This window comes from Ranitomeya variabilis, chromosome 4 (genome assembly GCF_051348905.1).
Source record: "Ranitomeya variabilis isolate aRanVar5 chromosome 4, aRanVar5.hap1, whole genome shotgun sequence".
Taxonomy (NCBI): Eukaryota; Metazoa; Chordata; class Amphibia; order Anura; family Dendrobatidae; genus Ranitomeya; species Ranitomeya variabilis.
In genome coordinates this window covers 770,281,675-770,309,619 of record NC_135235.1, presented here as the reverse complement: position 1 = coordinate 770,309,619, position 27,945 = coordinate 770,281,675, and the positions used below count along the sequence as shown (strand labels likewise).

Below are 27,945 nucleotides of genomic sequence, written 5' to 3'. Positions count from 1 at the left end.
CCAAATACATCTATTCAGGATATAATGTTTAGCAGGCTTGAACAAAAATCCAGAAGATCTTTCCCATTGACCGATAAAGTTCAAGACTTAATCAAAAAGGAATGGAAAAAGCAAGAGAAAAAGGGCCTTCTCATCCCAAAAGAAAATAGCCCTTTGAGGATCCTATGTGCTCCTTCTGGGGGAAAGCTCCTAAATTAGATGTGGCTATCGCTAAAGCCTCCAAAAAATGTGCTCTCCCATTTGAAGACATGAGAACATTAAAAGACCCCATTGACAAAAAAGCAGATTTTTTTTTTAAGAAAGGTGCCTGGGAAGTTGCGGGGAGTGGTCTGAAGCCCGCTGTCGCAGCCACTTGTACAGCTTGGGCTTTAATGATATGGCTGGACCAACTGGAAACAATTGAAGGAGAAGTCCCCTAGAGATGCAATCTTAAATACGGTCCCTATGATGAGGGGGGCGGCAGCCTTTTTAGCAGACGCTTCCGCAGATTCCGTAAGATTGGCCGCCAGAACAAGTTCCTTCTCAAATGCAGCTAGGCGGGCCTTATGGCTTAAAACCTGGCCAGGAGACCTTTAAACTAAGTCAAAATTGTGTTCTATCCCCTGCGAAGGCGAATTTCTGTTTGGGCCTACCCTAGATGATATATTAGATAAAGCAACGGATAAAAATAAGTCCTTCCCTAATTTATTTGGGTACTCCTACAAACGGCCCTTTTGAGGTAGGAAATTTGGGAACAGGATGCCCTCCGAAAAATGGGGAGAAGGTTCCCGGGAAGGGTGAGGGGATAAAAGAAACAAAACCAAGGGGTTCATGTTTAACAAACCCAACACCCCCAAAACTGAATCCCAATGAGGGTGTTCCCCAGGTAGGGGGGAAGGTTAGCCTTTTTTCTCCCAGCCTGGGGAAAGATATCCAACAGCGCTTGGATTATAAACATAATAGGTTCTGGACCAAATCTAAAATTCCTTCACCATCCCCCCCAACTCTCATGGTGACCCCCCAAAGACCGGCAAGAGAAGAACAGCTGGCCTTTCAACAAGAACTCCTAGGACTAGTAGAAAAAAATGTTCTCCTCCTCAAGAAGAAGGCGAGGGATTTTACTCTCCGATTTTTCTAAGGAAAAAAACAGATGGGACTCTAAGGACAATTATAAATCTCAAAAAATTAAACAAATGTTTACACATAGAGTAATTCAAGATGGAAACAATAAAATCTACAGTAAAAATGCTGTTTCCCTCCTGTTTTATCCACAAAGATTATCGGAAATTCCTCAGGATAGCAGTCATAATCCAGGGGGAGATAAGATACTTCCAATTTGCGGCACTTCCATTCGGGTTAGCTATCCCCGAGAGTCTTCACCAAACTGATGGCAGAGGTGATGGCTCATTTAAGAGAACAAAATATTTTAATTGTACCGTACCTGGAAGACCTCCTTATAATAGGCAACTAAACAAAGTTATGTCGGGTCTGACAAACCTAGGCTGGATGTTAAATTTGTCAAAATCTAAGACTGTGCCATGCCAGGTACAGGAGTATTTGGGCATATTGCTGGACTCAAACACCCAGCAATGCCGTCTCACAGATCACAAAGTCCAGAGTATGATGGAACTAGCATCCCGAGCAATAGCTTTTCCCTCCACTACTCTGTGAAAGGCTATGTCACTCCTAGGTACTATGACTTCTTGCATCCCGGCTGTCCAGTGGGCTCAGAGTCATTCCAGAAAACTGCAGTGGGAAATATTGGCGGCAGAAGATTCCCTAAAAGGGAATTTAGAAGGACGGTTAGACGTTTCACCAGAAACAGTCCTTTTGCTACAATGGTGGACAAATATAGACAATCTAAATCGGGGGGGTTCCCTGGTCACTACCAATTTCAAGAGTCTTGACAACCGATGCAAGTCCCAGAGGGTGGGGGGTTCACCTATCCGTACAGTTAGCCCAAGGGGTTTGGGAAGGAGGGGTGAGTCTAGCATCCTCAAACATGAAAGAGCTCCTAGCCGTAAAATTTGCCCTGGTCCATTTTCTAAGTTCTCTACAATCCCACCATGTAAGAATATTTTCAGACAATCAGGCTGTGGTGGCATATTTAAACCACCAGGGGGCACAAGATCTCACTCCCTGATGGAGGTAACAAGATCGATCTTTCAAATTGCCGAAAACAACCTGAGTTGCCTATTGGCTCTACACATAAAGGGGTCAAAAAATCAAACAGCAGACTACCTGAGTCGAATTCAGCTAAGACAGGGCGAATGGGAGCTGAAACAATCGGTGTTCGACCAAATCACGAGGGAATGGGGTTATCCAGACATAGACATAGATTATTTGCAAATCACGAGAACCGGAAAGTCAACACATTCTGCTCCATAGATCCCCAGGGGAACCCGGTTGCTCTCGATGCTCTCATGATACCTTGGGATTACCACCTATCCTACTCCTTTCCACCCATAGTCCTGTTATCAGCAGTCCTGAGGAAAATTCGGGAGGGGAAGGCGAGAGTGATTCTAATAGCCCCATTCTGGCCAAAGAGGCCTTGGTTCACATGGTTAAAGATGCTGTCCATCTCAGACCCTTGGGTGCTTCCGGATCTTCCGGACCTCCTTTCTCAAGGGCCTGTGATCCATCCACAAGAAAAGAACTTACACTTATCAGCATGGAATTTGAAAGGTAACTTTTAAGCAAGAAAGGGTTTTCCTCAAACTTAATTGCCACCCTCCAAAAAAAGCAGAAAACAGGTAACTAGCAAAACATATGGTAGAATCTGGAAAAAAATCATCTCGGAGTCAGGTGCCTCCTGGGGTGGGGAGGTTACAATAACATCTATATTAGAGTTCTTACAAAAGGGTCTAGAGAAAGGGCTAGCCACTAGTGTTGAGCATTCCGATACCGCAAGTATCGGGTATCGGACGATACTTGCGGTATCGGAATTCCGATACCGAGTTCCGATACTTTTGTGATATCGGGAATCGGTATCGGAACCATATTCATGTGTAAAATAAAGAATTAAAATAAAAAATATGGATATACTCACCTCTCCGGCGGCCCCTGGACTTTACCGATGTAACTGGGAGCCTCCGTTCCTAAGAATGAGCGCGTGAAGGGCCTTCGATGACGTTGCGGCTTCTGATTGGTCGCGTGAGCGCTCATGTGACCGCTCACGCGACCAATCACAAGCCGCGACGTCATCACAGGTCCTTCAGGCGCTCATTCTTAGGAACGGAGGCTGCCGGTTACGGCGGTAAGGTCCAGGGGCCGCCGGAGAGGTGAGTATGTGTGTGTGTGTATATATGTATATATATATATATATATATATATATATATATATATATATATATATATATATATATATTGGTATAGCGACCCCTGTAGCAGCTAGGGGGCACTGTGTGTGCTCCTTGAGATATGCATTGAGGCATATATATGGTGTGCAAGGACCTGTGGTGATGTCACGCTCACCTGACTAGCCATGTGACAGGTACCTGGGTGTGGTTACACCTATGTAAAGGAGGTGTGTGGAGCACATGGTGGAATGTGAGTGTTAGTGGGTAAGTGTCCGTCATTTTACACATGAATATTGATCCCAGGGCCTGAAGGAGAGTTTCCTCTCCTTCAGACCCTGGGAACCATTCCGATACTTTGCATCCCATTGAAATGCATTGGTATCGGGTATCGGTATCGGCGAGATCCGATATTTTGCCGGTATTGGCCGATACTATCCGATACCGATACCAATGTATATCGGAAGGTATCGCTCAACACTACTAGCCAAAAATACTTTAAAAGTTCAGGTTGCAGCACTGGGTGCCCTGTATAATTATAACTTAGCAGGGGACCAGTGGATATCTAGATTTATAAAAGCAGCAAGTAGATCCAAACCTGTCTTATCTCGAGGAGTTCCCCCTGGGACTTGAATTTGGTCCTCTCAGCCTTAACGAAGCACCCTTTTGAACCCCTGTCAGAGACCTCGCTGAAACTATTGCCCCTTAAAACCTCCTTGCTAGTAGCATTAACCTCAGCTCGCAGGGTCCGTGATATTCAGGCCCTTTCGGCATATCCGCCCTTCACCCAGATTCTAGAGGATAGAGTGGTCCTTAAGATTGACCTGGCCTACATTCCTAAAGTAGCATCTCGTTTCCACAGGGCCCAGGAGATAACTCTCCCTGCTTTGTGTCCTAACCCCAAAAATAATAGGGATGAAGCTTTACACTCCCTAGACATGAGGAGATGCATAGTCCAGTATCTCTTTTTATCTGCTTTCAGGGACCACGGAAAGGGCGGAAAGCATCCAAGAGTACACTTGCAAGGTGGATAAGGGATGCTATCGCATTGTCATACTCCGCTCACGGAGCGGCCAGTCCGGGAGAAATAAAGGCTCACTCAACAAGATCAGTGGCAACTTCCTGGGCGGAAAGAGCCAGAGCCTCGATAGAACAGATATGTAGACTTGCTACTTGGTCCTCTTCCTCTACATTCTTCAACCACTATCAGCTGGATCTAGCCTCCTCTTCAGATCTTACTTTTGGCAAAAGGGTTCTGGAGGCGGTGGTCTCACCCTAGTCTGCATGTCTCTTCAATTCTCTCCGTGGTGCCGTCATGGGGTGAGAGAGAAAAATATAGTTACTTACCGATAACGGTATTTCTCTGACCCCATGATGGCACTCGTATATTCCCTCCCTTCACACAATCCAATATAATTGTTTAGTTAATCAGTTAGAAAATTTGTCACGCGGTGCTTATGTTCAGTAATAATATGAATGGTTAATGTAATAAGTGATGTCTTTAACCTGATAGTCCCTTTTGTGCTCTGTAAACAACTGATGCGGAAGAGGGGTACCGCATTTTTATCTGTAGGTTTCCTGTCCCGACGGGGCGAATCCCCTCTCTCCATGGTGCCGTCATGGGGTAAGAGAAATACCGTTATCGGTAAGTAACTATATTTTTCTGGCAGGGTCCAGCCATGTGCTTTGAGCATTAGTAGGCTGTGGTACTGTCCAGTTGGCTGAAGTAGGGAGCAGATCACTCCAGCTGGACAGCAGGAACAGATCCCAGATGAGATTGGACACACCATATGCAGAAGCCATGATATGATTAAATGACAGAAAACCAGAAAAGTCGAAATCCCCATAAAGTGATTCCATTTTATAAATTAATTCACTGAGGGTTATAATCTATACACATGTGGTCAAAATTGTTGGTGCCCCTCATTTAATGACAGAAAAACCCACAATGGTCACAGAAATAACTTGAATCTGACAAAAGTAATAATAAATAAAAGATCTATGAAAATGAACAAATGAAAGTCAGACATTGCTTTTCAACCAAGCTTCCACAGAATAAAAAAACAAAAAAAAAACACATGAAATAGGCCTGGACAGAAATGATGGTACCACTAAAAATAATATGACGAAAGGGACATGTTAAATTCGCTGTGTGTCCACTAACTAGCATCATGGGTGTCTACAATCTTGGAATCAGTGAGTGGCCGGTATATAGGGCTACAGATACTCACTGTGCTGTTTGGTGACATGGTGTGTATCACACTCAACATGGACCAGAGGAAGGAAGGAAAGAGTTGTCTCAGCAGATTAGAAAGAAAATTATAGACAAACATGTTAAAGGTCAAAGTTATAAGACCATCTCCAAGCAGCTTGATGTTCCTGTGACTACAGTCGCACATATTATTCAGAAATTTAAGCTCCATGGAACTGTAGCCAACCTCCCTGGACGGGGCCACAGGAGGAAAATTGATGGCAAATCAAAGAGACGGATAATATGAATGGTAACAAAGAAGCCCCCCCAAAAAACAGATTAAAGATGAACTTCAAGCTCAAGGAATATCGGTGTCAGATCGCACCATCCGTCGTTGTTTGAGCCAAAGTAGACTTCATGGTAGACAACCAAGGAGGACACCATTGTTGAAAATAAAACAAATCATGGAAAAAGCCAGTCTGGAATTTGCCAAACTACATGTTGACAAGCCACAAAGCTTCGGGGAGAATGTCCTATGGACAGAGGAGACAAAAATGGAACTTTTTGGCAATCAGGTCTATGTTCACAGACGGAAAAATTAAGCATATCAAGAAAAGAACAGTGTCCCTACTGTGAAACATGGAGGAGGCTCTGTTATGTTCTGGGGCTGCTTTGCTGCATCTGGCACAGGGTGTCTAGAATCTGTGCAGGGTACAATGAAATCTCAAGACTATCAAGGGATTCTAGAGAGAAATATGCTGCCCAGTGTCAGAAAGCTTGGTCTCAGTCGCAGGACTTGGGTCTTGCAACAGGATAATGACCCAAAACACACAGCTAAAAGCACCCAAGAATGGCTAAGAGGAAAACATTGGACTATTCTGAAGTGGCCTTCTATGAGCCCTGACATAAATCCTATTGAGCATCTTTGGAAAGAGCTGAAACATGCTGTCTGGAAAAGACAACCTTCACACACGAGACAACGAGCAGTTTGCTCTTGAGGAGTGGGCCAAAATACCTGTCGAGAGGTGCAGAAGTCTTATTGACAGTTACAGGAATCGTTTGCTTGCAGTGATTGCCTCAATAGGTTGTGCAGCAAAATATTAACCCTTTCGTGCCAGACCCTGTCTTGCCTTCATGACCTGGTGAATTTTTTCAATTCTGACCAGTGTCACTTTATAAGGTCATAACTCTAAAACGCTTTAAGGAGTCCTGGTGATTCTGAGATTTTCTTGTGACATATTGTACTTTATTATAGTGGTAAAATTTCTTTGATATAACTTGGGTTTATTTGTTAAAAAAATGGAAATTTGGCGAAAATGTCTTAAATCAGAGAGTCCTATCGCACAAAATAGTTAATAAATAACATTTCCCACATGTCTACTTTAAATCAGCACAATTTTAGACAATTTTTTTTTTAGCTAGGAAGTTATAAGGGTTAAAAGTTGACCAGCGATTTCTCATTTTACTACAAAATTTACAAAACCATTTTTTAGGGACCACATCACATTTGAAGTGAGTTTGGGGGGGTCAATATGAAAAATATCCAAACGTGACACCGTTCTAAAATCTGCACCCCTCAAGGTGCTCAAAACCACATTCAAGAAGTTTATGTGGAAGGGAAAAAATAAACAATTACTTTTCTTTCACAAAAAATTTCCTTTAGACCTAATTTTTTTTACTTTTGCAAGGGTAACAGAAGAAAATGGACTATAAATTTTGTTTTGTAATTTGTCCTGAACATGCAGATAGCCCATATGAGGGGGAAGTCTACTGTTTGGGCGCACAGCAGGGCTCGGAAGGGAAGGCGCGCCATTTGATTTTTTTAATGTAAAATATGTTGGAATAATTAGCGGTTACCATGTTGCATTTGGAGAGACCCTGATGTGCCTAAACAGTGGAAATCAGTCGCCCACCAGGGCAATGGGGATACTCGGTACCGGGTTCGGTCACTCTTAAAGGGGATGTCACAGTGGCTGCGACCCGGTCCGTGGCACTGGGCACTCAATAAAAGGGGAAAGGTTTAAGGATCATTGGTAACAAAGTCTGTTTGTGACGCCACCTGTGGTTCTCAGTCAGAGGGACCAACGCTGCTTAAATGGGTCCTCTGGGGTGATATTGTTGCACCAAGATGGTGACGCTTCCCGCAGGTGAAGCGGGGACCCCAGGGTTCCCAAGGTGTATGGCAAGGATGGTGGGTTGCCCGTAATAACGGAAGACACAGGGTTGCAGTCTTTACCTGGTTTACTGATGGTAACAGGCCTCAGTCCAGGGTACCAGCAACAGGTACAGAAGGAGTCCAGCCAGCCTGGAAACAAAAGAGCACAGTGAGGCCAAAAATACTCTGTTGTAAAAAAAAATCACAGTAATAAGCAAGTGCTAGTAAAAAGATGGAAAAAACAGGGTATTAAGTTGATTTTTTTTGCAAAAAAGTATACTAAGCTGCTCCACCAAACGTCAAGGTATACCCATATAGAGCAGTCCTAACTGATGTATGTAATCCCTATCTGATGTATTTAAAAACCTGAACATCTGTATAGTACCTGTATAAGCAGGGTTCAGAGATGTCCACATGGATATTCCCTCTCTGAACCCTGCTTATACATTCCTACAGATGCCTACAGGATTTAGGATCCCAGGCTCGGCTGGTCGACTCGGGTAGCGGGGGGTCATCTACCTCGACCGCTGCGGGGGTCCTGGAAGAGCCATGGTGGCCCTCGATGGACGGCAGTGAGCAGGGTCCGGAGGATTGCTGTCTCCAGAAGCAGCCAGCACCGAGGTAAGTATCCTCCTAGGCTTCCTGCAGCTCCAGTGGTGCGGTGTCTCCATGTGACCTGGGTCTGGCGGTGGCTTTGGTGCGGAGGCTCTCTCCAGGCGTCCCGGAGCAGCCTCTGGCACGCTTAATGCCATCGGAGGTCACCGGGTGGTGTCAGGGGGCGGGGCTGGTGTGTGTTCTGGGTTCACCGGCACAGGCTCCCTTCTGCGCAAGCGTGGGGGATTTCTGGTGCCGGAAAATGGCGTCCGCCTTCCAGAGGGACCAGAGCCTTGATTCAGTTCCATTTGAACTGAATAAGCATTCGTGGGGGTGGGGGATGCCAGGGAGAGGCACGGCTTCACCTGCCGACCCGAAACCAGAGGGGGTATATATGGCCAACAAGCTGTGGGATCCCTGCTTCTGGCCCATTTTCCTCACAATGGAGGATGAGCATCTGCACCCTTTGCAGCCAGTGGAAGCTGCAGTTCAGCAGACTACAGACAATCCTCAGGCCCCATGGAAAAGTCAGGATGGAGGTGGCCAGCTGAGTGACCGATCCAGCCTCAGGAGTTCTTTCAGGCGGCAAACGACGACATCAGCTGAGAAATTCCCCCCTCGCATTCCGGTACCTATCTCTACAGACACTGGTAAGTGATCTTTGGGAATGTTCACACAGTGATGTAGCCTCCCCCTATTGTTTTTATTCCTAGGGGAAGAAATGCGCTGATAAGGCAAGACACAGGGAATGCCCCCACTGGACTCTTGTCCAAAAAGATTATGCCCCCTATATCCAACAGATGGTGAGGCTCAGGAAGGGAGAGGGGGAGACAACGTAGCTCCTAGATAGCTCTTATTCCCCATGAATGTTCCAATCAGGTGGCAGAGGAGACTCCTAACTTCACCTCAAGTCAGAAAAAAATTATCAGGACAGAAGTAAGGGAGTCTATAAAACCCCTGTCCCATGGAGAAAGTTCTAGCTCCCAGAATCAGACTCATCAGTAGACTGGGGGAGGGATGAAGTTTCACCTGAATCATCCCTTTTGGCCTCTTCATCTGAAGAGGATTCGGGCCACTCCTGTCTGCCCCTAGATCATGTGGATAAACTTGTAAAAGCGGTCAGGGGAACAATGGGGATAATAGAACCCAGACCTGAAATGTCCATACAGGGTGTCATGTTTAAGGGTTTAGATCAAAGGAGACGTAGATCCTTTCCCTTGAATGTGAAGATTCAGGGTCTGATTCTCTGCGAATGGAAAAGGCTGGAAAAGAGGGGCTCCTTACCTCTAGCCCTCAAGCGGAGATACCGCTTTGATGACCCGGCGGTTAATCTCTGGGATAAAGCCCCTAAATTAGATGCAGCAATCTCAGACATCAAAAAAATCTTCCCTGCCCTTTGAGGATATGGGCTCCCTTTAAAGACCCCCTAGATAGAAAGGCGGACATCTTCCTTAAAGAAACCTGGGAGATGGCGGCCGGATCTCTGAGACCAGCAGTGGCGTCCACTTGTGCAGCCAGATCTATGATGGTCTGGGTGGACCAACTTGAGTCTCAGCTAAAAGAAGGAACACCTCGGGAGATGATTTTGGGAGCCCTTCTGTTGTGAATTCTGCTCTTGGGCTCCCTCCGGTGGTTGTTGTGGTAGTGCAGTTGTCTCTGGGTTGTAATCTAGGGCAGGTGTTTCTGCTGATTGCAGCTCTGTTAGGTACTTAGGTGTGCAGGATCCATGATTCCCTGCCAGTTGTCCATTGTACTTGGAGGTGTTACATCTCTGTCTGGTTCCTCCTGCTCTGTTGCCAATCCAGCTAAAGATAAGTTCTGATTTTTGTCTCTGCTGCACACATGCGGTGTGCTTTACAGTTCAGTTCAATTTATTGTGTTTTTGTCCAGCTTGACTGTGTTTGGATATTTTCTGTCATGTTGGATTCTCAGGAGATGCAGATGTACATCCCATGTCTTTAGTTAGATGTGGTGTTTGTATTCTCTGCTGTGGATTTTTGTAGGGTTTTAATGCTGACCGCTTAGTACTCTGTCCTATCCTATTCTATTTAGCTAGAGGTGCCTCTTTTGCTAAATCCTGTCTTCTGCCTCTGTGTGTCTTTAATCTTATATTCACAGTCAATATTTGTGGGGGGCTGCCTATCCTTTGGGGTTTCTGCTCTGAGGCAAGATAGAATTCCCATTTCCATCTTTAGGGGTATTTAGTCCTCCGGCTGTGTCGAGGTGTCTAGGATGTGTTAGGTACACCCCACGGCTACTTCTAGTTGCGGTGTTAGTCTAGGGTTGCGGTCAGTATAGGTTTCACTTACTCCAGAGAACATCTCATGTGGCTCCAGGGTCACCGGATCATAACAGTACAACTGGCCAACAATGAGTTAAATGCATCTCAGAAGAAGGGAAGAAAGGTGTGGAGCTATTTTTTTTTCTGTAGTCTGTTTTGTCTTTTCTTCCCTCTTTTCCTCTGGGTGACTGAGGAGTTCTGTGCTAGCATGGATGTTCAGGGATTAGTTTTTCGTGTAGATCAGCTTGCTGCTAGGGTACAAGGTATTTCAGATTATATTGTTCAAACTCCGGTTTTAGAGCCTAGGATTCCTACGCCTGATTTGTTTTTTGGGGACAGGTCCAAATTTTTGAGTTTTAAAAACAACTGTAAACTGTTTTTTGCTCTGAAACCTCGTTCCTCTGGTGATTCCATTCAGCAGGTTAAAATTGTCATCTCCCTGCTGCGTGGCGATCCTCAGGATTGGGCATTTTCCCTGGAAGCTGGGAATCCGGCCTTGCTTAATGTAGATGCCTTTTTCCAGGCTCTAGGGTTATTATATGATGAACCAAATTCTGTGGATCATGCAGAGAATACCTTGTTGGCCCTGTCACAGGGTCAAAAAGCGGCAGAATTGTTTTGTCAGAAATTTAGAAAATGGTCTGTGCTGACTAAATGGAATGAGGATGCTTTGGCGGCAATTTTCAGAAAGGGTCTTTTTGAATCCGTTAAAGATGTTATGGTGGGGTTTCCCACGCCTGTTGGTCTTAGTGATTCTATGTCTCTGGCCATTCAGATTGATCGGCGCTTGCGGGAGCGCAGGACTGTGCGCACTGTGGCGTTGTCCTCTGAGCAGATACCTGAACCTAAGCAGTGTGATAGGATTTTGTCTAGAGCAGAACAACAAGGATTCAGACGTCAGAATAATCCTTCTCATGTCATTTCAGTCTGCCCTAAGCGTACAAAGAGAATCGCTAGTTCAGTTACCATCGGTACTGTACAGACTAAATTTCTGTTATCTGTGACCTTGATCTGCTCATTGTCGTCATTTTCTGTCATGGCGTTTGTGGATTCAGGCGCCGCTTTGAACTTAATGGACTTTGAATTTGCCAAGCGTTGTGGTTTCCCCTTGCAGTCTTTGCAGAACCCTATTCCTTTAAGGGGCATTGATGCTACACCTTTGGCTAAAAATAAACCTCAGTTTTGGACACAGGTGACCATGTGCATGGCGCCGGCCCATCAGGAATATTGTCGTTTTCTGGTGTTGCATAATTTGCATGATTCTATTGTGCTGGGTTTTCCATGGTTGCAGGTACATAATCCGGTGTTGGATTGGAAATCTATGTCTGTGACTAGTTGGGGTTGTCAGGGGATTCATAATGACGTTCCTTTGATGTCAATCTCCTCTTCCTCTTCTTCTGAAGTTCCAGAGTTTTTGTCTGATTTTCAGGATGTATTTGACGAGCCCAAGTCCAGTTCCCTTCCACCGCATAGGGACTGTGATTGTGCTATTGACTTGATTCCAGGCTGTAAGTTTCCTAAGGGCCGACTTTTCAACCTGTCTGTGCCTGAACATACCGCCATGCGGAGTTATGTTAAGGAGTCTTTGGAGAAAGGGCATATTCGGCCATCTTCTTCACCATTGGGAGCGGGATTTTTTTTTTGTTGCTAAGAAGGATGGCTCCTTGAGACCCTGTATTGATTATCGCCTCTTGAATAAGATCACGGTCAAGTTTCAATACCCCTTGCCTTTGCTTTCCGATTTGTTTGCCCTTCGAGGGGCATATAATCTGGTTCGTATTAAGCAGGGTGATGAATGGAAAACTGCGTTTAATACGCCTGAAGGCCATTTTGAATACCTTGTGATGCCATTCGGGCTCTCTAATGCTCCATCTGTTTTTCAGTCGTTCATGCATGATATCTTCCGGAGTTATCTTGATAAATTCATGATTGTATATTTGGATGACATTTTGATTTTTTTCCGATGATTGCAAGTCTCATGTGCAACAGGTCAGGATGGTATTTCAGATCCTTCGTGATAATGCTTTATTTGTGAAGGGGTCTAAGTGTCTCTTTGGAGTGCAGAAAGTTTCTTTTTTGGGCTTTATTTTTTCTCCCTCATCTATAGAGATGGATCCGGTTAAGGTTCAGGCCATTCATGATTGGATTCAGCCCACTTCCGTGAAGAGCCTTCAGAAATTTTTGGGCTTTGCTAATTTTTATCGCCGTTTCATTGCTAACTTCTCCAGTGTGGTTAAACCCCTGACCGATTTGACGAAGAAGGGCGCTGATGTGACGAATTGGTCCTCTGCGGCTGTCTCTGCCTTTCAGGAGCTTAAACGCCGATTTACTTCTGCCCAGGTGTTGTGCCAGCCGGATGTTTCTCTTCCATTTCAGGTTGAGGTTGACGCTTCTGAGATTGGGGCAGGGGCCGTTTTGTCTCAGAGGAATTCTGATGGTTCCGTGATGAAACCTTGTGCCTTCTTTTCCCGTAAGTTTTCGCCTGCTGAACGCAATTATGATGTCGGCAATCGGGAGTTATTGGCTATGAAGTGGGCGTTTGAGGAATGGCGACATTGGCTTGAGGGAGCCAAGCACCGTATTGTGGTCTTGACCGATCATAAAAATCTGATTTACCTTGAGTCTGCCAAACGGCTGAATCCTAGACAGGCTCGATGGTCCCTGTTTTTCTCCCGTTTTGATTTCGTGGTCTCGTATCTTCCTGGTTCTAAGAATGTTAAGGCTGATGCCCTCTCTAGGAGTTTTTTGCCTGATTCTCCTGAGGTCCTTGAACCGGTCGGCGTTCTGAAGGAAGGGGTGGTCCTTTCTGCCATTTCCCCTGATTTACGACGGGTTCTTCAGGAATTTCAGGCTGACAAACCTGACCGCTGTCCACTGGGGAAACTGTTTGTTCCTGATAGATGGACTAGTAGAGTGATTTCTGAGGTTCATTGTTCTGTGTTGGCTGGCCATCCTGGTATTTTTGGTACCAGAGATTTGGTTGGTAGGTCCTTTTGGTGGCCTTCTTTGTCGCGTGATGTGCGTTCTTTTGTGCAGTCCTGTGGGACTTGTGCGCGGGCCAAGCCTTGTTGTTCCCGTGCTGGTGGGTTGCTTTTGCCTTTGCCGGTCCCTGAGAGGCCCTGGACGCATATTTCTATGGATTTTATTTCAGATCTTCCAGTTTCCCAGAGTATGTCGGTTATCTGGGTGGTTTGTGACCGGTTCTCCAAGATGGTTCATTTGGTGCCTTTGCCTAAATTGCCTTCCTCTTCTGATTTGGTTCCGTTGTTTTTTCAGAATGTGGTTCGTTTGCATGGTATTCCGGAGAATATTGTGCCCAATAGAGGTTCCCAGTTTGTTTCTAGGTTTTGGCAGGCCTTTTGCGCTAGGTTGGGCATTGATTTGTCTTTTTCTTCCGCATTTCATCCTCAGACAAATGGCCAAACCGAGCGAACTAATCAGACTTTGGAAACTTATTTGAGATGCTTTGTGTCTGCTGATCAGGATGATTGGGTGGCTTTCTTGCCATTGGCCGAGTTTGCCCTTAATAATCGGGCTAGTTCAGCTACCTTGGTTTCGCCCTTTTTTTGTAATTTTGGTTTTCATCCTCGTTTTTCTTCAGGGCAGGTTGAGCCTTCTGATTGTCCTGGTGTGGATTCTGTTGTTGACAGGTTGCAGCAGATATAGGCTCATGTGGTGGACAATTTGGTGTTGTTTCAGGAGGAGGCTCAACGTTTTGCTAACCGTCATCGGCGTGTTGGTTCCCAGCCTCGGGTTGGGGATTTGGTCTGGTTTTCTTCCCGTCATGTTCCTATGAAGGTTTCTTCCCCTAAGTTTAAGCCTCGGTTTATTGGTCCTTATAGGATTTCTGAGATTATCAATCCGGTGTCTTTTCGTTTGGCCCTTCCGGCCTCTTTTGCCATCCATAATGTTTTCCATAGATCTTTATTGCGGAAATATGTGGTGCCCGTTGTTCCCTCTGTTGATCCTCCTGCCCCTGTGTTGGTTGATGGGGAGTTGGAGTATGTGGTGGAGAAGATTTTGGATTCTCGTTTTTTGAGGCGGAAGCTTCAGTATCTGGTCAAATGGAAGGGTTATGGCCAGGAGGATAATTCTTGGGTTTTTGCCTCTGATGTCCATGCTGCTGATTTGGTCCGTGCCTTTCATCTGGCTCGTCCTGATCGGCCTGGGGGCTCTGGTGAGGGTTCGGTGACCCCTCTTCAAGGGGGGGGTACTGTTGTGAATTCTGCTCTTGGGCTCCCTCCGGTGGTTGTTGGTGGTAGTGCAGTTGTCTCTGGGTTGTAATCTAGGGCAGGTGTTTCTGCTGATTGCAGCTCTGTTAGGTATTTAGGTGTGCAGGATCCATGATTCCCTGCCAGTTGTCCATTGTACTTGGAGGTGTTACATCTCTGTCTGGTTCCTCCTGCTCTGTTGCCAATCCAGCTAAAGATAAGTTCTGATTTTTGTCTCTGCTGCACACATGCGGTGTGCTTTACAGTTCAGTTCAATTTATTGTGTTTTTGTCCAGCTTGACTGTGTTTGGATATTTTATGTCATGTTGGATTCTCAGGAGATGCAGATGTACATCCCATGTCTTTAGTTAGATGTGGTGTTTGTATTCTCTGCTGTGGATTTTTGTAGGGTTTTAATGCTGACCGCTTAGTACTCTGTCCTATCCTTTTAGTGTTAGTTTAGGGTTGCGGTCAGTATAGGTTCCACTTACTCCAGAGAACGTCTCATGCGGCTCCAGGGTCACCGGATCATAACACCCTTCCAATAATTTAGGAGACCGCGGCTTTTCTGTCGGATGCCTCAATTGATTCAGTCAGGATGGTGGCAAGAGCAGCGGGTCTTTCCAATGCAGCCTGCAGAGCCCTGTGGTTAAAATGCTGGCCAGGCGATATGCAAGCAAGGTGTAAGCTCTGGGCCCTCCCGTGTGAAGGGGAATACCTTTTTGGTTCAGTCCTGGATGAATTACTGGATAAAGCAGGGGATGAGAAAAAGAGATTTCCCAACCCATCATCCTCCTTCTGACATCCTTTCACCTGGAGAACATTCAGTCAGAAAAGACAGGGGACCGCTCAAAATGGGATGACAAGAGGAAGAGAGGTACTTACTTCATGTACAGTCGTTCATCACAGGAACGGAAAAAAAAATCGCAATTACTAGTGGCTCCCGTGGGAGCTAGATTGTCGGCCTTTTATCCAGCCTGGTCACTTATCACCAACAGCAGTTTGGTGCAAGGCGTGATTTCCGCAGGACTTAAACTTGAGTTCCTTTCGGCCCCAGGCGATAAATTCAAGATGACTCCTGTCCATCCCTCCCAGATAGAACAGTCTGCCTTAGAGTCTGAGGTTGTCAAATTGTGCCAAAAAAGGGTCCTGGTTGAGGTTCCGGCTTCTGAGGAGGGAAGAGGTTTTTACTCTTACAGGACCATCATTAATCTTCGATCCCTCAATGGATTTCTGGTCGCTCAACCTTTTAAAATGGAAACCGTTGGCTCAGCAATAGTGTTGAGCATTCCGATACCGCAAGTATCGGGTATCGGCCGATACTTGCGGTATCAGAATTCCGATACCGAGATCCGATACTTTTGTGGTATCGGGAATTGGTATCGGATCCATATTACTGTGTAAAATAAAGAATTAAAATAAAAAATATTGATATACTCACCTCTCCGGAAGCCCCTGGACATCACCGCTGGTAACCGGCAGCCTTCTTTGCTTAAAATGAGCGCGTTTAGGGCCTTCCATGACGTCACGGCTTCTGATTGGTCACGTGCCGCTCATGTGACCGCCACGCGACCAATCACAAGCCGTGACGTCATTCTCAGACTCTAAACTCCTCATTCTAGGAATTTAGGACCTGAGAATGACGTCGCGGCTTGTGATTGGTCGCATGGCGGTCACATGAGCGGCACGCGACCAATCAGAAGCCGTGACGTCATGGAAGGCCCTAAACGCGCTCATTTTGAGCAAAGAAGGCTGCCGGTTACCAGCGGTGATGTCCAGGGGCCTCCGGAGAGGTGAGTATATCAATATTTTTTATTTTAATTCTTTATTTTATACAGTAATATGGATCCCAGGGCCTGAAGGAGAGTTTCCTCTCCTTCAGACCCTGGGAACCATCAGGATACCTTCCGATACTTGGTGTCTTGTATTGGTATCGGCGATATCCGATACTTTTCGGGTATCGGCCGATACTATCCGATACCGATACTTTCAAGTATCGGACGGTATCGCTCAACACTACTCAGCAATAAAAATGTTTCGAACCTGTTTTACGGTGTTTTTAGATTTAAAAGAAGAGGAATACCATGTACCCATTCCTTCATTCAGATTATTAACATTTCTTGAGCGTAGCCGTTTCCATAGATGGCATAGTCCGACATCTTAATCATCCCTTATTTAGACGACTTCTTAATTTTAGGCAATTCGGCAGATCATTGTCTTTCCCACTTAAAAAGGTCTATATCCACTCTAGAACACTTGGGTTGGTTGATTAACTCTGAAAAATCCTGGTTTCAACACTTGAGGGTCCAGCAATTTCTCGGCCTCATTTTAGACTCAGAAAATCAAGAATGTCGTCTGCCAACTGAAAAGATTATTTACATCCGTCATCAGGTTTTGCAGGTAGTAAATAGACCCTCCATAACCCTCTGGCAGGCCATGTCCCTACATCTTGTATTCTGGCCGTCAAATGGGCTCAGGTTCACACGAGGCCTTCAGAAGGATGTTTTATTTTATGATAGAGCCCTGCAGGAGTCCCACAAGGGAAAATAACATTACGTCCATCTTCCTTAAGCTCCTTAAAATGGTGGCTTAACAAGGATAATTTGTCTTCAGGGGTTCCTTTGGAGAATAATATATCTCGTATAGTAACTACTGACGCTGGTCCCTCGGGATGGGGGGCCCATATGGGAGATATGGTGGTTCAGGGACAATGGGATTCCGACGTAGAAAGCTCATCTAACCTGAAGGAACTATCGGCGGTAGACCTGTCAGTTTAAAAACTCCTTGTATACCTGCAGGGTCATCATGTCAGAATACTCTCGGACAATCAAGTGGCAGTGGCCTATATCAACCACCAAGGTGGAACCCGATCCGAGGCTCTGATGGAAGTAGCGGAATGCCTTTTCCAGACAGCAGAAAGACATTTTCTATCTTTGACAGTGCTTCACATAAGAGGAAAAGACAACATCACAGCAGATTTTCTAAGCCGCAACACGCTGAGGCAGGGGAGAGTGGTGTCTGAATGGAGCTATCTTCAGTCAGATAGTCCGCATGTGGGGTCAACCAGATATAGACCTTTTTGCCACCAGAAAAAAACAGAAAAGTAAAACAATTCTGTTCTCTGAATCCGAGGGAAAAAACCTGTTACCTTTGGTAGTAAGAAAGATCAGGGAAGATTGGGCGAGGATTATATTAATTGCCCCATTCTGGCCCTGGAGGGCTTGGTTTTCATGGCTGAGGACAATGTCAGTCTGCGATCCCTGGGTAATTCCCGATCTTCCAGATCTTCTTGTCCAGGGTCCAGTCAATCACCCACGGGTAGCAGGGCTCCACCTGACAGCGTGGAGTTTGAAAGGACATTATTAAAGTGTAAAGGATTCTCCCCCAATCTCATAGATACACTTCTAACAAGTAGAAAATCAGTCACAAACAAAATCTATGCAAAAACTTGGAGATGATTTCTAGCCATTAACGACCTTAAAGCCAAAGAAGGGGTACCTATAGGGCAGATTCTCGAATTTTTGCAGAAAGGCCTTGAATTAGGTCTGGCTACTAGTACCCTGAAAGTACAGGCCCTTAGTGCATTATTTAATTATAACATGGCAAATAATTACTGGATATCCTGATTTATTAAAGCGGCTGGCAGATCTAGGCCCAAACACAGGGTTACATGTGTCCCATGGGACTTGAACTTAGTCCTTACGGCTCCATTTGAACCTATGGTATCTACCTCAATCAAAATACTATCCCTCAAGGTAGCTTTTTTAGGCTAGCTTCACACTAGCGTTTATCTGGGCTGCGGAGGGATGCGGGCTTCCTCTGTGAAGCCCCAACCACTGCCACGCCTCTTCGTTCAGCTCCGCCTACGGCTGTATGCGGCATGCGCACCCTATCTTTACATTGGGTACACAGGCCATGCCGCTGTATGCGGATGCCGCCGCATGCATCGTTTAGACGGTGCGGCATATGCACGAAAATGCAACATGTTGTGCTCGGCGCAGGTTGTCGCACAGTCAAAACGACGCATGCAGCGGCATCTGCATACAGCGGCATGGCCTGCGTACCCAATGTTAAAGATAGGGTGCGAACGCCGCATGCAACCGTTGGCGGAGCTGAATGAAGAGGTGCGGCAGTGGGCGGGGCTTCACGGAGGTAGTTCTCATCCCTCCGCAGCCCGGATAAATGCTAGTGTGAAACCAGCCTTAGTGGCTATCACATCGGCTCTAGAATTCCCCCTTACACACACAGATTTTGTACGACAGGGTAGTACTTACCCCAGACTAGGCCTACTTGCCTCAGGACACAGAGATAGTTCTCCCTTTCTCTCAAACCCCACTAACCAAAAAGAGGAAAAATTGCATATTTTAGATGTTAGAAGGTGTCTTTTAGAATACCTTTCTGTCACTAATCCTTGGAAAAAAGACAACGCCTTATTCATCTCTTTCCAGGGTTCTAGGAAAGGTTTTAGGGTCTCAAAATGTACGTTAACAAGATGAATTAGGGAAGCTATCTCTCTAGCTTACACAGCAGGTGGCGGTCCAGCTCCACAGAACTTAAAGGCACATTCTACCCGAGCCATGGTAACCTCTTGGGCAGAGAGATCTGGAGTTTCCATCGACCAGATATGTAAGGCGGCTATGTGGTCATCCCCTTGCACCTTTTTTAACCACTATAGGCTAAACATGGGTGCTTTCTCTGAGCTCACCTTCGGGTTAAGGGTGCTGCAAGCTGTAGTCCCTCCCTAAACTAGTTTTATATCTCTGTAATTCTCTCGTGGTGCTGTCATGGGAGCCCGAATAAAGCATTAAGTTGCTTACCGGTAACGGCATTTTTCAGAGGCCCATGACAGCACCCTTAGTACCCTCCCTTGAAGTACGGGTGCGAACTTCTTTCACTTATAAGTTTTCACATAGAGTGAATTTTTAAAGTTGTATATATATTTTTTTGTGCCATTAACCATGGAGGTCCTCTCAAGCTCTGTAATCCAACTGATGCGTGGGAGAGGTGCCGACCTTTAGTATCTGTAGGTTTCATGTTGCTGAAGGGCGGATCTCCTCTCTCGTGGTGCTGTCATGGGCGTCCAAAAATGCCTTTACCGGTAAATAACTTAATGCTTTCTAGGACATTAGTTGGTGTTCATAAATTTGACCTAGCATAATAGGATCATGGATTCTGGCTGATGAATTGAGACACATATACATTTGTTTGTAGGACAATATGCTCTAGCAAGCTAATAGAAAACTCTAACGTGACCAAATTATTGGCGAGACAATTGAGAAAAGCCTAATTCTTTAGCCTGACTCTAACTTTAGAATAAACCCTAACCCTAGCTTTAACCTAACAGTAACCCAAACCCTAACAGTAACCCTAACTTTAGCCCCAACCCTATCCCTACCTATAGCACTAACCCTAACCTGCCTTACCTGTTTTTTAACTTTAGAGCAAAATTGCTGACTGATACAGCTGTTGCCAGCAGCACCTGTAACACTGTTTCTCCTTTAATCTCTCACAGACAGGAGATCTGAGGAGAAACAGCGTTTATAAGGCAGGTCGCCTGGGACAGTTTTTTGCTGCAACACACTTTCCTAGTGATTTCTCTTATTGGCTGGTGTAACGCTGGCGTCATCAGGACCTGAACCAATCAGGGCTCGATGAGGTCGGGGGTCACAGCGTTGTGCACTGGAATCCCTTCGTTATGAGGTATGTGGGGGTCCTGATGAGCACAAAACCGCCGACTGTAGACAAAACGGTAGATAAACGTAGACACTAGCAGGGCTTTGTGCAGCGCCGATGCTTTTCTACCATTGGCGGTCATGAAGAGGTTAAGTTAAGGGTTCCATCATTTCTGTCCAGGCCTACTTCATGAGTTTTCTTTTATTAATTCTGTGTAAGCATGGTTGAAAAGCAATGTCTGACTTTCATTTGTTCATTTTCATAGATTTTTGATTTATTATTACCGTACTTTTGTCAGATTATTGTCAGTTATTTCTGTCATAATTGTGGGCTTTTTGGTCATTAAACGAGGGGTATCAACAATTTTGACCAAGTGTGTAGGACGAATGAATATTTTGACTACACAGACACATTCTGGAAATTAGCACGAAGTGGATGTGAAAATTACACATTTGCCATTTTATTACCCAGCACATAATGCCCAGATTGTGCTCCAGGAGACACACCACAGATTAAGTGGATTCTTCTCACTATAATATTGCTAAATACAGGGATCCTAAATGTTGTTTGAGCACACTGCAGAACTCAGAAGTGAGAGCGGATTTTGCTGGATTGGTTTATAGAAACTCTGTGGCTTTTCAACAGCCTTTGAGCCACTAGTAGTGTGGAAACCTCTGTTTTTCCATTGACAGATGATGGACCTGAATGGGGACTTGGTTTTGTGAGATGAGAATTAGTATTATTTTTGCCTACATAACATTAATTGGTTTCTTTTTATTCAATATTTGGGAGGCAGAATAAACAAACAGTTGAATACCACGCACTACTGGTTCATCCAACAAGGTTTTCTATTGGACTGTGAACTGTCACTTTCTTGGTAAATAATTAAAGTTTTATTTACATAGCTTGCCATTTTTATTGACAGTTTAAGTAGAAATGTTCAAAAAATATAAAAGGATATTTTATTAAAAAAATTTTTTTTTATCTTAGCAGATGACTGTACCAGGAAATCAGAGGGACAGCTGATGTCTTCAATTTTTAAATCTGATGATCTTGAGATCCTACAATATACAACTGAAGTGATTGCTGTCATTCCAGATAGATCAGCATCCATTCACAGCAAAAATCTGTCATCTGATCCTATGAAACAGGTCCCATCTTCTAATTCATTACTGACTACTAAGGGAAATCAAAGTCACAAAACAGGCATTAAAAAACAAACTGCTCCTAAAGCAAAGAAGTCATTTTCATGTTCAGAATGTGGGAAATGTTTTAACAAGAAATCACATTTTGTTACACACCAAAGAACCCATACAGGGGAGAAGCCTTTTTCCTGTTCAGAATGTGGGAAATGTTTTAACCAGAAAAAAAATGTTGTTAGTCACCAAATAACTCACACAGGGGAGAAGCCTTTTTCCTGTTCAGAATGTGGGAAATGTTTTGCACGTAAATCACATTTTGTTACTCACCAGAGAATTCACACAGGGGAGAAGCCTTATTCCTGTTCAGAATGTGGGAAATGTTTTGCACATGAATCATATTTTGTTACTCACCAGAGAATTCACACAGGGGAGAAACCTTATTCCTGTTCAGAATGTGGGAAATGTTTTAGCCTGAAATCAGAGCTTGTTATTCACCAGAGAGCTCACACAGGGGAAAAGCCTTTTTCATGTTCAGAATGTGGGAAATGTTTTGCACGCAAATCAAATTTTGTTACTCACCAGAGAATTCACACAGGGGAGAAGCCTTATTCCTGTTCAGAATGTGGGAAATGTTTTAGCAATAAATCACATTGTGTTGAGCACCAGAGAACACATACCGGGGAGAAGCCTTTTTCCTGTTCAGAATGTGGGAAATGTTTTAACCTGAAATCAGAGCTTGTTATTCACCAGAGAACTCACACAGGGGAGAAGCCTTTTTCATGTTCAGAATGTGGGAAATGTTTTATCCAGAAAAAAAATTTTGTTTGTCACCAAAAAACTCACACAGGGGAGAAGCCTTTTTCCTGTTCAGAATGTGGGAAATGTTTTGCACGTAAATCACATTTTGATAGCCACCAGAGAACTCACACAGGGAAGAAGCCTTTTTCCTGTTCAGAATGTGGGAAATGTTTTGCACGTAAATCATGTTTTCATAGCCACCAGAGAACTCACACAGAGGAGAAGCCTTTTTCCTGTTCAGAATGTGGGAAATGTTTTGCACATAAATCAAATTTAATTCCTCACCAGAAAATTCACACAGGGGAGAAGCCTTATTCCTGTTCAGAATGTGGGAAATGTTTTAAACAGAAATCAGAGCTTGTTACTCACCAGAGAACTCACACAGGGGAAAAGCCCTTTTCCTGTTCAGAATGTGGAAAATGTTTTAGCAATAAATCAGATTGTGTTAAGCACCAGAGGGCGCACACAGGGGAAAAACCCTTTTCCTGTTCAGAATGTGGAAAATGTTTTAGCAATAAATCAGATTGTGTTAAGCACCAAAGGGCTCACACAGGGGAGAAGCCTTTTTCATGTTCAGAATGTGGAAAATGTTTTAGCAATAAATCAGATTGTGTTAAGCACCAGAGGGCTCACACAGGGGAGAAGCCTTTTTCATGTTCAGAATGTGGAAAATGTTTTAGCAATAAATCAAATTGTGTTAGGCACCAAAGAACCCACACAGGGGAGAAACCCTTTTCATGTTAAATGGAAAATAAATCTTGATCGCCATCAGAGAATCCAAACAGTGGAGAAGCCTTTTTCCTGTTCAGAATGTGGGAAATGTTTTAACAAGAAATGGAATCTTAACCCCTTCCCGACCCATGACGCCTATGCGGCGTCATGGAATGATCGCATCCCTGCAGATCGGGTGAAAGGGTTAATTCCTATTTTACCCGATCTGCAGGGAGAGGGGGAGTTGTACTTCAGCCTAGGGGGGGTGGCTTTGCCCCCACGTGGCTACGATCGCTCTGATTGGCTGTTGAAAGTGCAACAGCCAATCGGAGCAATTTGCAATATTTCACCTATGAAAATGGTGAAATATTGCAATCCAGCCATGGCCGATGCTGCAATAGCATCTGCCATGGCTGGAAATCATGTTCTGGCCCCCCCCACCGCCCCCGATCTCCTCCCCAGTCCTCCGTTCTGTCCGGTACCCCCCTCCGTCCCCCTGTTCGCTCCCCCGTGCTCCTGTCCGCTCCCCCGTGCTCCTGTCCGCTCCCCCCGTCCTCCGATCCCCCCCCCTGTGCTCCGATCCACCCCCCCCCCCCACCACCCCCTCATACTTACCGATCCTCCCGAAGTCGGTCCGTCTTCTCCCTGGGCGCCGCCATCTTCCAAGATGGCGGGCGCATGCTCAGTACGCCCGCCGAATCTGCAGGCTGGCAGATTCGTTACAAGTACATTTTGATCGCTGTGGTAGGTTCTACCACAGCGATCAAAATAAAAAAATAATAAATAAACCCCCCCCTTTATCACCCCCATAGGTAGGGACAATAATAAAATAAAGAAAATATTTTTTTTTCTTTTTCCACTAGGGTTAGGGTTAGAACTAGGGTTAGAACTAGGGGTAGGGTTAGGGGTAGGGTTACGGGTAGGGTTAGGGGTAGGGTTATGGCATGTGCACACAGAGCGGATCGGCCGCGGATCCGCAGCGGATCGGCCGCGGATCCGCAGCGGATTGGCAGCGGATTGGCCGCGGATCCGCAGCGAATCGGCAGCGGATCCGCAGCGGATTGGCCGCGGATCTGCAGCGGATTGGCCGCGGATCCGCAGCGGATCCGCAGCGGATTGGCCACTGCGAATTCGAAGCAGTTTTCCATCAGGTTTACAGTACCATGTACACCTAAGGAAAACCAAATCCGCTGTGCCCATGGTGCGGAAAATTCCGTGCAGAAACGCTGCATTGTATTTTCCGCAGCATGTCAATTCTTTGTGCGGATTCCGCAGCGTTTTACACCTGTTCCTCAATAGAAATCCGCAGGTGAAATCCGCACAAAAAAACACTGGAAATCTGCTGTAAATCCGCAGGCAAAACGCAGTGCCTTTTACCTGCAGATTTTTCAAAAATCGTGTGGAAAAATCTCACACGAATCCGCAACGTGGGCACATAGCCTTAGGGTTAGGGTTGGAATTAGAGTTAGGGTTGGAATTAGGGCTAGGGTTTGAAATAGGGTTAAGATTAGGCTTGTGGTTAGGGTTACGGATAGGGTTAGGGGTGTGTTGGGGTTACAGTTGTGGTTAGGGTTGGGATTAGGGTTACGGTTGGGATTAGGGTTAGGATTAGGGTTACGGTTGTGTTGCGGTTAGGGTTGTGGTTAGGGGTGTGTTGGGGTTAGGGTTGTGATTAGGGTTATGGCTACAGTTGGGATTAGGATTAGGGGTGTGTTGGGGTTAGTGTTGAAGTTAGAATTGAGGGGTTTCCACTGTTTAGGCACATCAGGGGTCTCCAAACGCAACATGGCGCCACCATTGATTCCAGCCAATCTTGCGTTCAAAAAGTCAAATGGTGCTCCCGCCCTTCCAAGCCCCGACGTGCGCCCAAACAGTGGTTTACCCCCACATTTGGGGTACCAGCGTAATCAGGACAAACTGGGCAACAACTGTTGGGGTCCAATTTCTCCTGTTACCCTTGAAAAAATAAAAAATTACTTGCTAAAACATAATTTTTGAGGAAAGAACAATTATTTTTTATTTTCACGGCTCTGCGTTATAAACTTCTGTGAAGCACTTGGGGGTTGAAAGTGCTCACCACACATCTAGATAAGTTCCTTCGGGGGTCTAGTTTCCAAAATGGGGTCACTTGTGGGGTGTTTCTACTGTTTAGGCACATCAGGGGCTCTGCAAATGCAATGTGACGCCCGCAGACCATTCCATCAAAGTCTGCATTTCAAATGTCACTACTTCCCTTCCGAGCCCTGACGTGTGCCCAAACAGTGGTTTACCCCCACATATGGGGTATCAGCGTACTCACAACAAACTGGGCAACAAATATTGGGGTTCAAATTCTCCTGTTACCCTTGTGAAAATAAAAAATTGCTTGCTAAAACATCTTTTTTGAGGAAAGAAAAATGATTTTTTATTTTCACGGCTCTGCGTTGTAAACTTCTGTGAAGCACTTGGGGGTTGAACGTGCTCACCACACATCTAGATAAGTTCCTTGGGGGGTCTAGTTTCCAAAATGGGGTCACTTGTGGGGGGTTTCTACTGTTTAGGCATATCAGGGGCTCTGCAAACGTAACATGATGCCCGCAGACCATTCCATCAAAGTCTGCATTCCAAAACGTCACTACTTCCCTTCCGAGCCCCGGCATGTACCCAAACAGTGGTTTACCCCCACATATGGGGTATCAGCGTACTCAGGAGAAACTGGACAACAACTTTTGGGGTCCAATTTCTCCTGTTACTCTTGCAAAAATAAAAAATTCTGGGCTAAAAAAATATTTTTGAGGAAAGGAAACACATTTATTATTTTCACGGCTCTGCGTTATAAACTTATGTGAAGCACTTGGGGGTTCAAAGTGCTCACTACACATCTAGATAAGTTCCCTTGGGGGTCTAGTTTCCAAAATGGAGTCAATTGTGGGGAGTTCCTACTGTTTAGGCACATCAGGGGCTCTGCAAACGCAACATGACGCCCGCAGAGCATTCCATCAAAGTCTGCATTTCAAAACGTCACTACTTCCCTTCCGAACCCCGACGTGTGCCAAAACAGTGGTTTACCCCCACATATGGGGTATCATCGTACTCAGGAGAAACTGGAAAACAACTTTTGGGGTCCAATTTCTCCTATTACCCTTGGGAAAATAAAAAATTGTGGGCTAAAAAATCATTTTTGAGAAAAGAAAAATTATTTTTTATTTTCATGGCTCTGCGTTATAAACTTCTGTGAAGCACTTCGGGGTTCAAAGTGCTCACCACACATCTAGATTAGTTCCTTGGGAGGTCTAGTTTCCAAAATGGGGTCACTTGTGCGGGAGCTCCAATGTTTAGGCACACAGGGGCTCTCCAAACGCGACATGGTGTCCGCTAATGATTGGAGCTAATTTTCCATTCAAAAAGCCAAATGGCGTGCCTTCCCTTCCGAGCCCTGCCGTGCGCCCAAACAGTGGTTTACCCCCACATATGGGGTATCATCGTACTCAGGACAAACTGGACAACAACATTTGTGGTCCAATTTCTCCTATTACCCTTGGGAAAATAAAAAATTCTGGGCTAAAATTCATTTTTGAGGAAAGAAAAATTATTTTTTTATTTTCACGGCTCTGCGTTATAAACTTCTGTGAAGCACCTGGGGGTTATAAGTGCTCACTATGCATCTAGATAAGTTCCTTGGGGGGTCTAGTTTCCAAAATGGGGTCACTTGTAGGGGAGCTCCAATGTTTAGGCACACAGGGGCTCTCCAAACGCGACATGGTGTCCGCTAACGATTGGAGCTAATTTTCCGTTCAAAAAGTCAAATGGCACGCCTCCCCTTCCGAGCCTTACCATGTGCCCAAACAGTGGTTTACCCCCACATGTGAGGTATTGGTGTACTCAGGAGAAATTGCCCAACAAAATTTAGGATCCATTTTATCCTGTTGCCCATGTGAAAATGAAAAAATTGAGGCTAAAATAATTTTTTTGTGAAAAAAAAGTACTTTTTCATTTTTACGGATCAATTTGTGAAGCACCTGGGGGTTTAAAGTGCTCACTATGCTTCTAGATAAGTTCCTTGGGGGGTCTAGTTTCCAAAATGGGGTCACTTGTGGGAGAGCTCCAATGTTTAGGCACACGGGGGCTCTCCAAACGCGACATGGTGTCCGCTAAAGATTGGAGCCAATTTTTCATTGAAAAAGTCAAATGGCGCTCCTTCCCTTCCGAGCCCTGCCGTGCGCCCAAACAGTGGTTTACCCCCACATATGAGGTATCAGCGTACTCAGGACAAATTGGACAACAACGTCCGTGGTCCAGTTTCTCCTTTTACCCTTGGGAAAATAAAAAAAATTTCGCTAAAATATCATTTTTGTGACTAAAAAGTTAAATGTTCATTTTTTACTTCCATGTTGCTTCTGCTGCTGTGAAACACCTGAAGGGTTAATAAACTTCTTGAATGTGGTTTTGAGCACCTTGAGGGGTGCAGTTTTTAGAATGGTGTCACTTTTGGGTATTTTCAGCCATATAGAACCCTCAAACTGACTTCAAATGTGAGGTGGTCCCTAAAAAAAATGGTTTTGTAAATTTTGTTGTAAAAATGAGAAATCACTGGTCAAATTTTAACCCTTATAACTTCCTAGCAAAAAAAAAATTTGTTTCCAAATTTGTGCTGATGTAAAGTAGACATGTGGGAAATGTTATTTATTAACTATTTTGTGTCACATAACTCTCTGGTTTAACCGAATAAAAATTCAAAATGTGAAAATTGCGAAATTTTCAAAATTTTTGCCAAATTTCCGTTTTTTTCACAAATAAACTCAGAAATTATCGACCTAAATTTACCACTAACATGAAGCCCAATATGTCACGAAAAAACAATCTGAGAATCGCTAGGATCCGTTGAAGCGTTCCTGAGTTATTACCTCATAAAGGGACACTGGTCAGAATTGCAAA

General features: G+C 44.9%; 1 protein-coding gene across 2 annotated transcripts in view; it reads left to right on the top strand.

The window, feature by feature from the left end:
* Positions 1-23,160, top strand: part of LOC143766938 (uncharacterized) — a 66,156-nt gene extending 42,996 nt beyond the window's left edge. Inside the window, exon 7 of one of the 2 annotated variants that reach the window (XM_077254954.1) lies at positions 21,374-23,160. In XM_077254954.1, the coding sequence (XP_077111069.1) occupies positions 21,374-23,064 (1,691 nt within the window). In that variant the 3' untranslated portion in view covers positions 23,065-23,160. Of the gene's footprint in view, positions 1-21,370 lie in introns of both variants that reach the window. The other variant, XM_077254953.1, reaches the window with a different exon arrangement.
* The last annotated feature ends 4,785 nt before the right edge of the window (positions 23,161-27,945 follow it).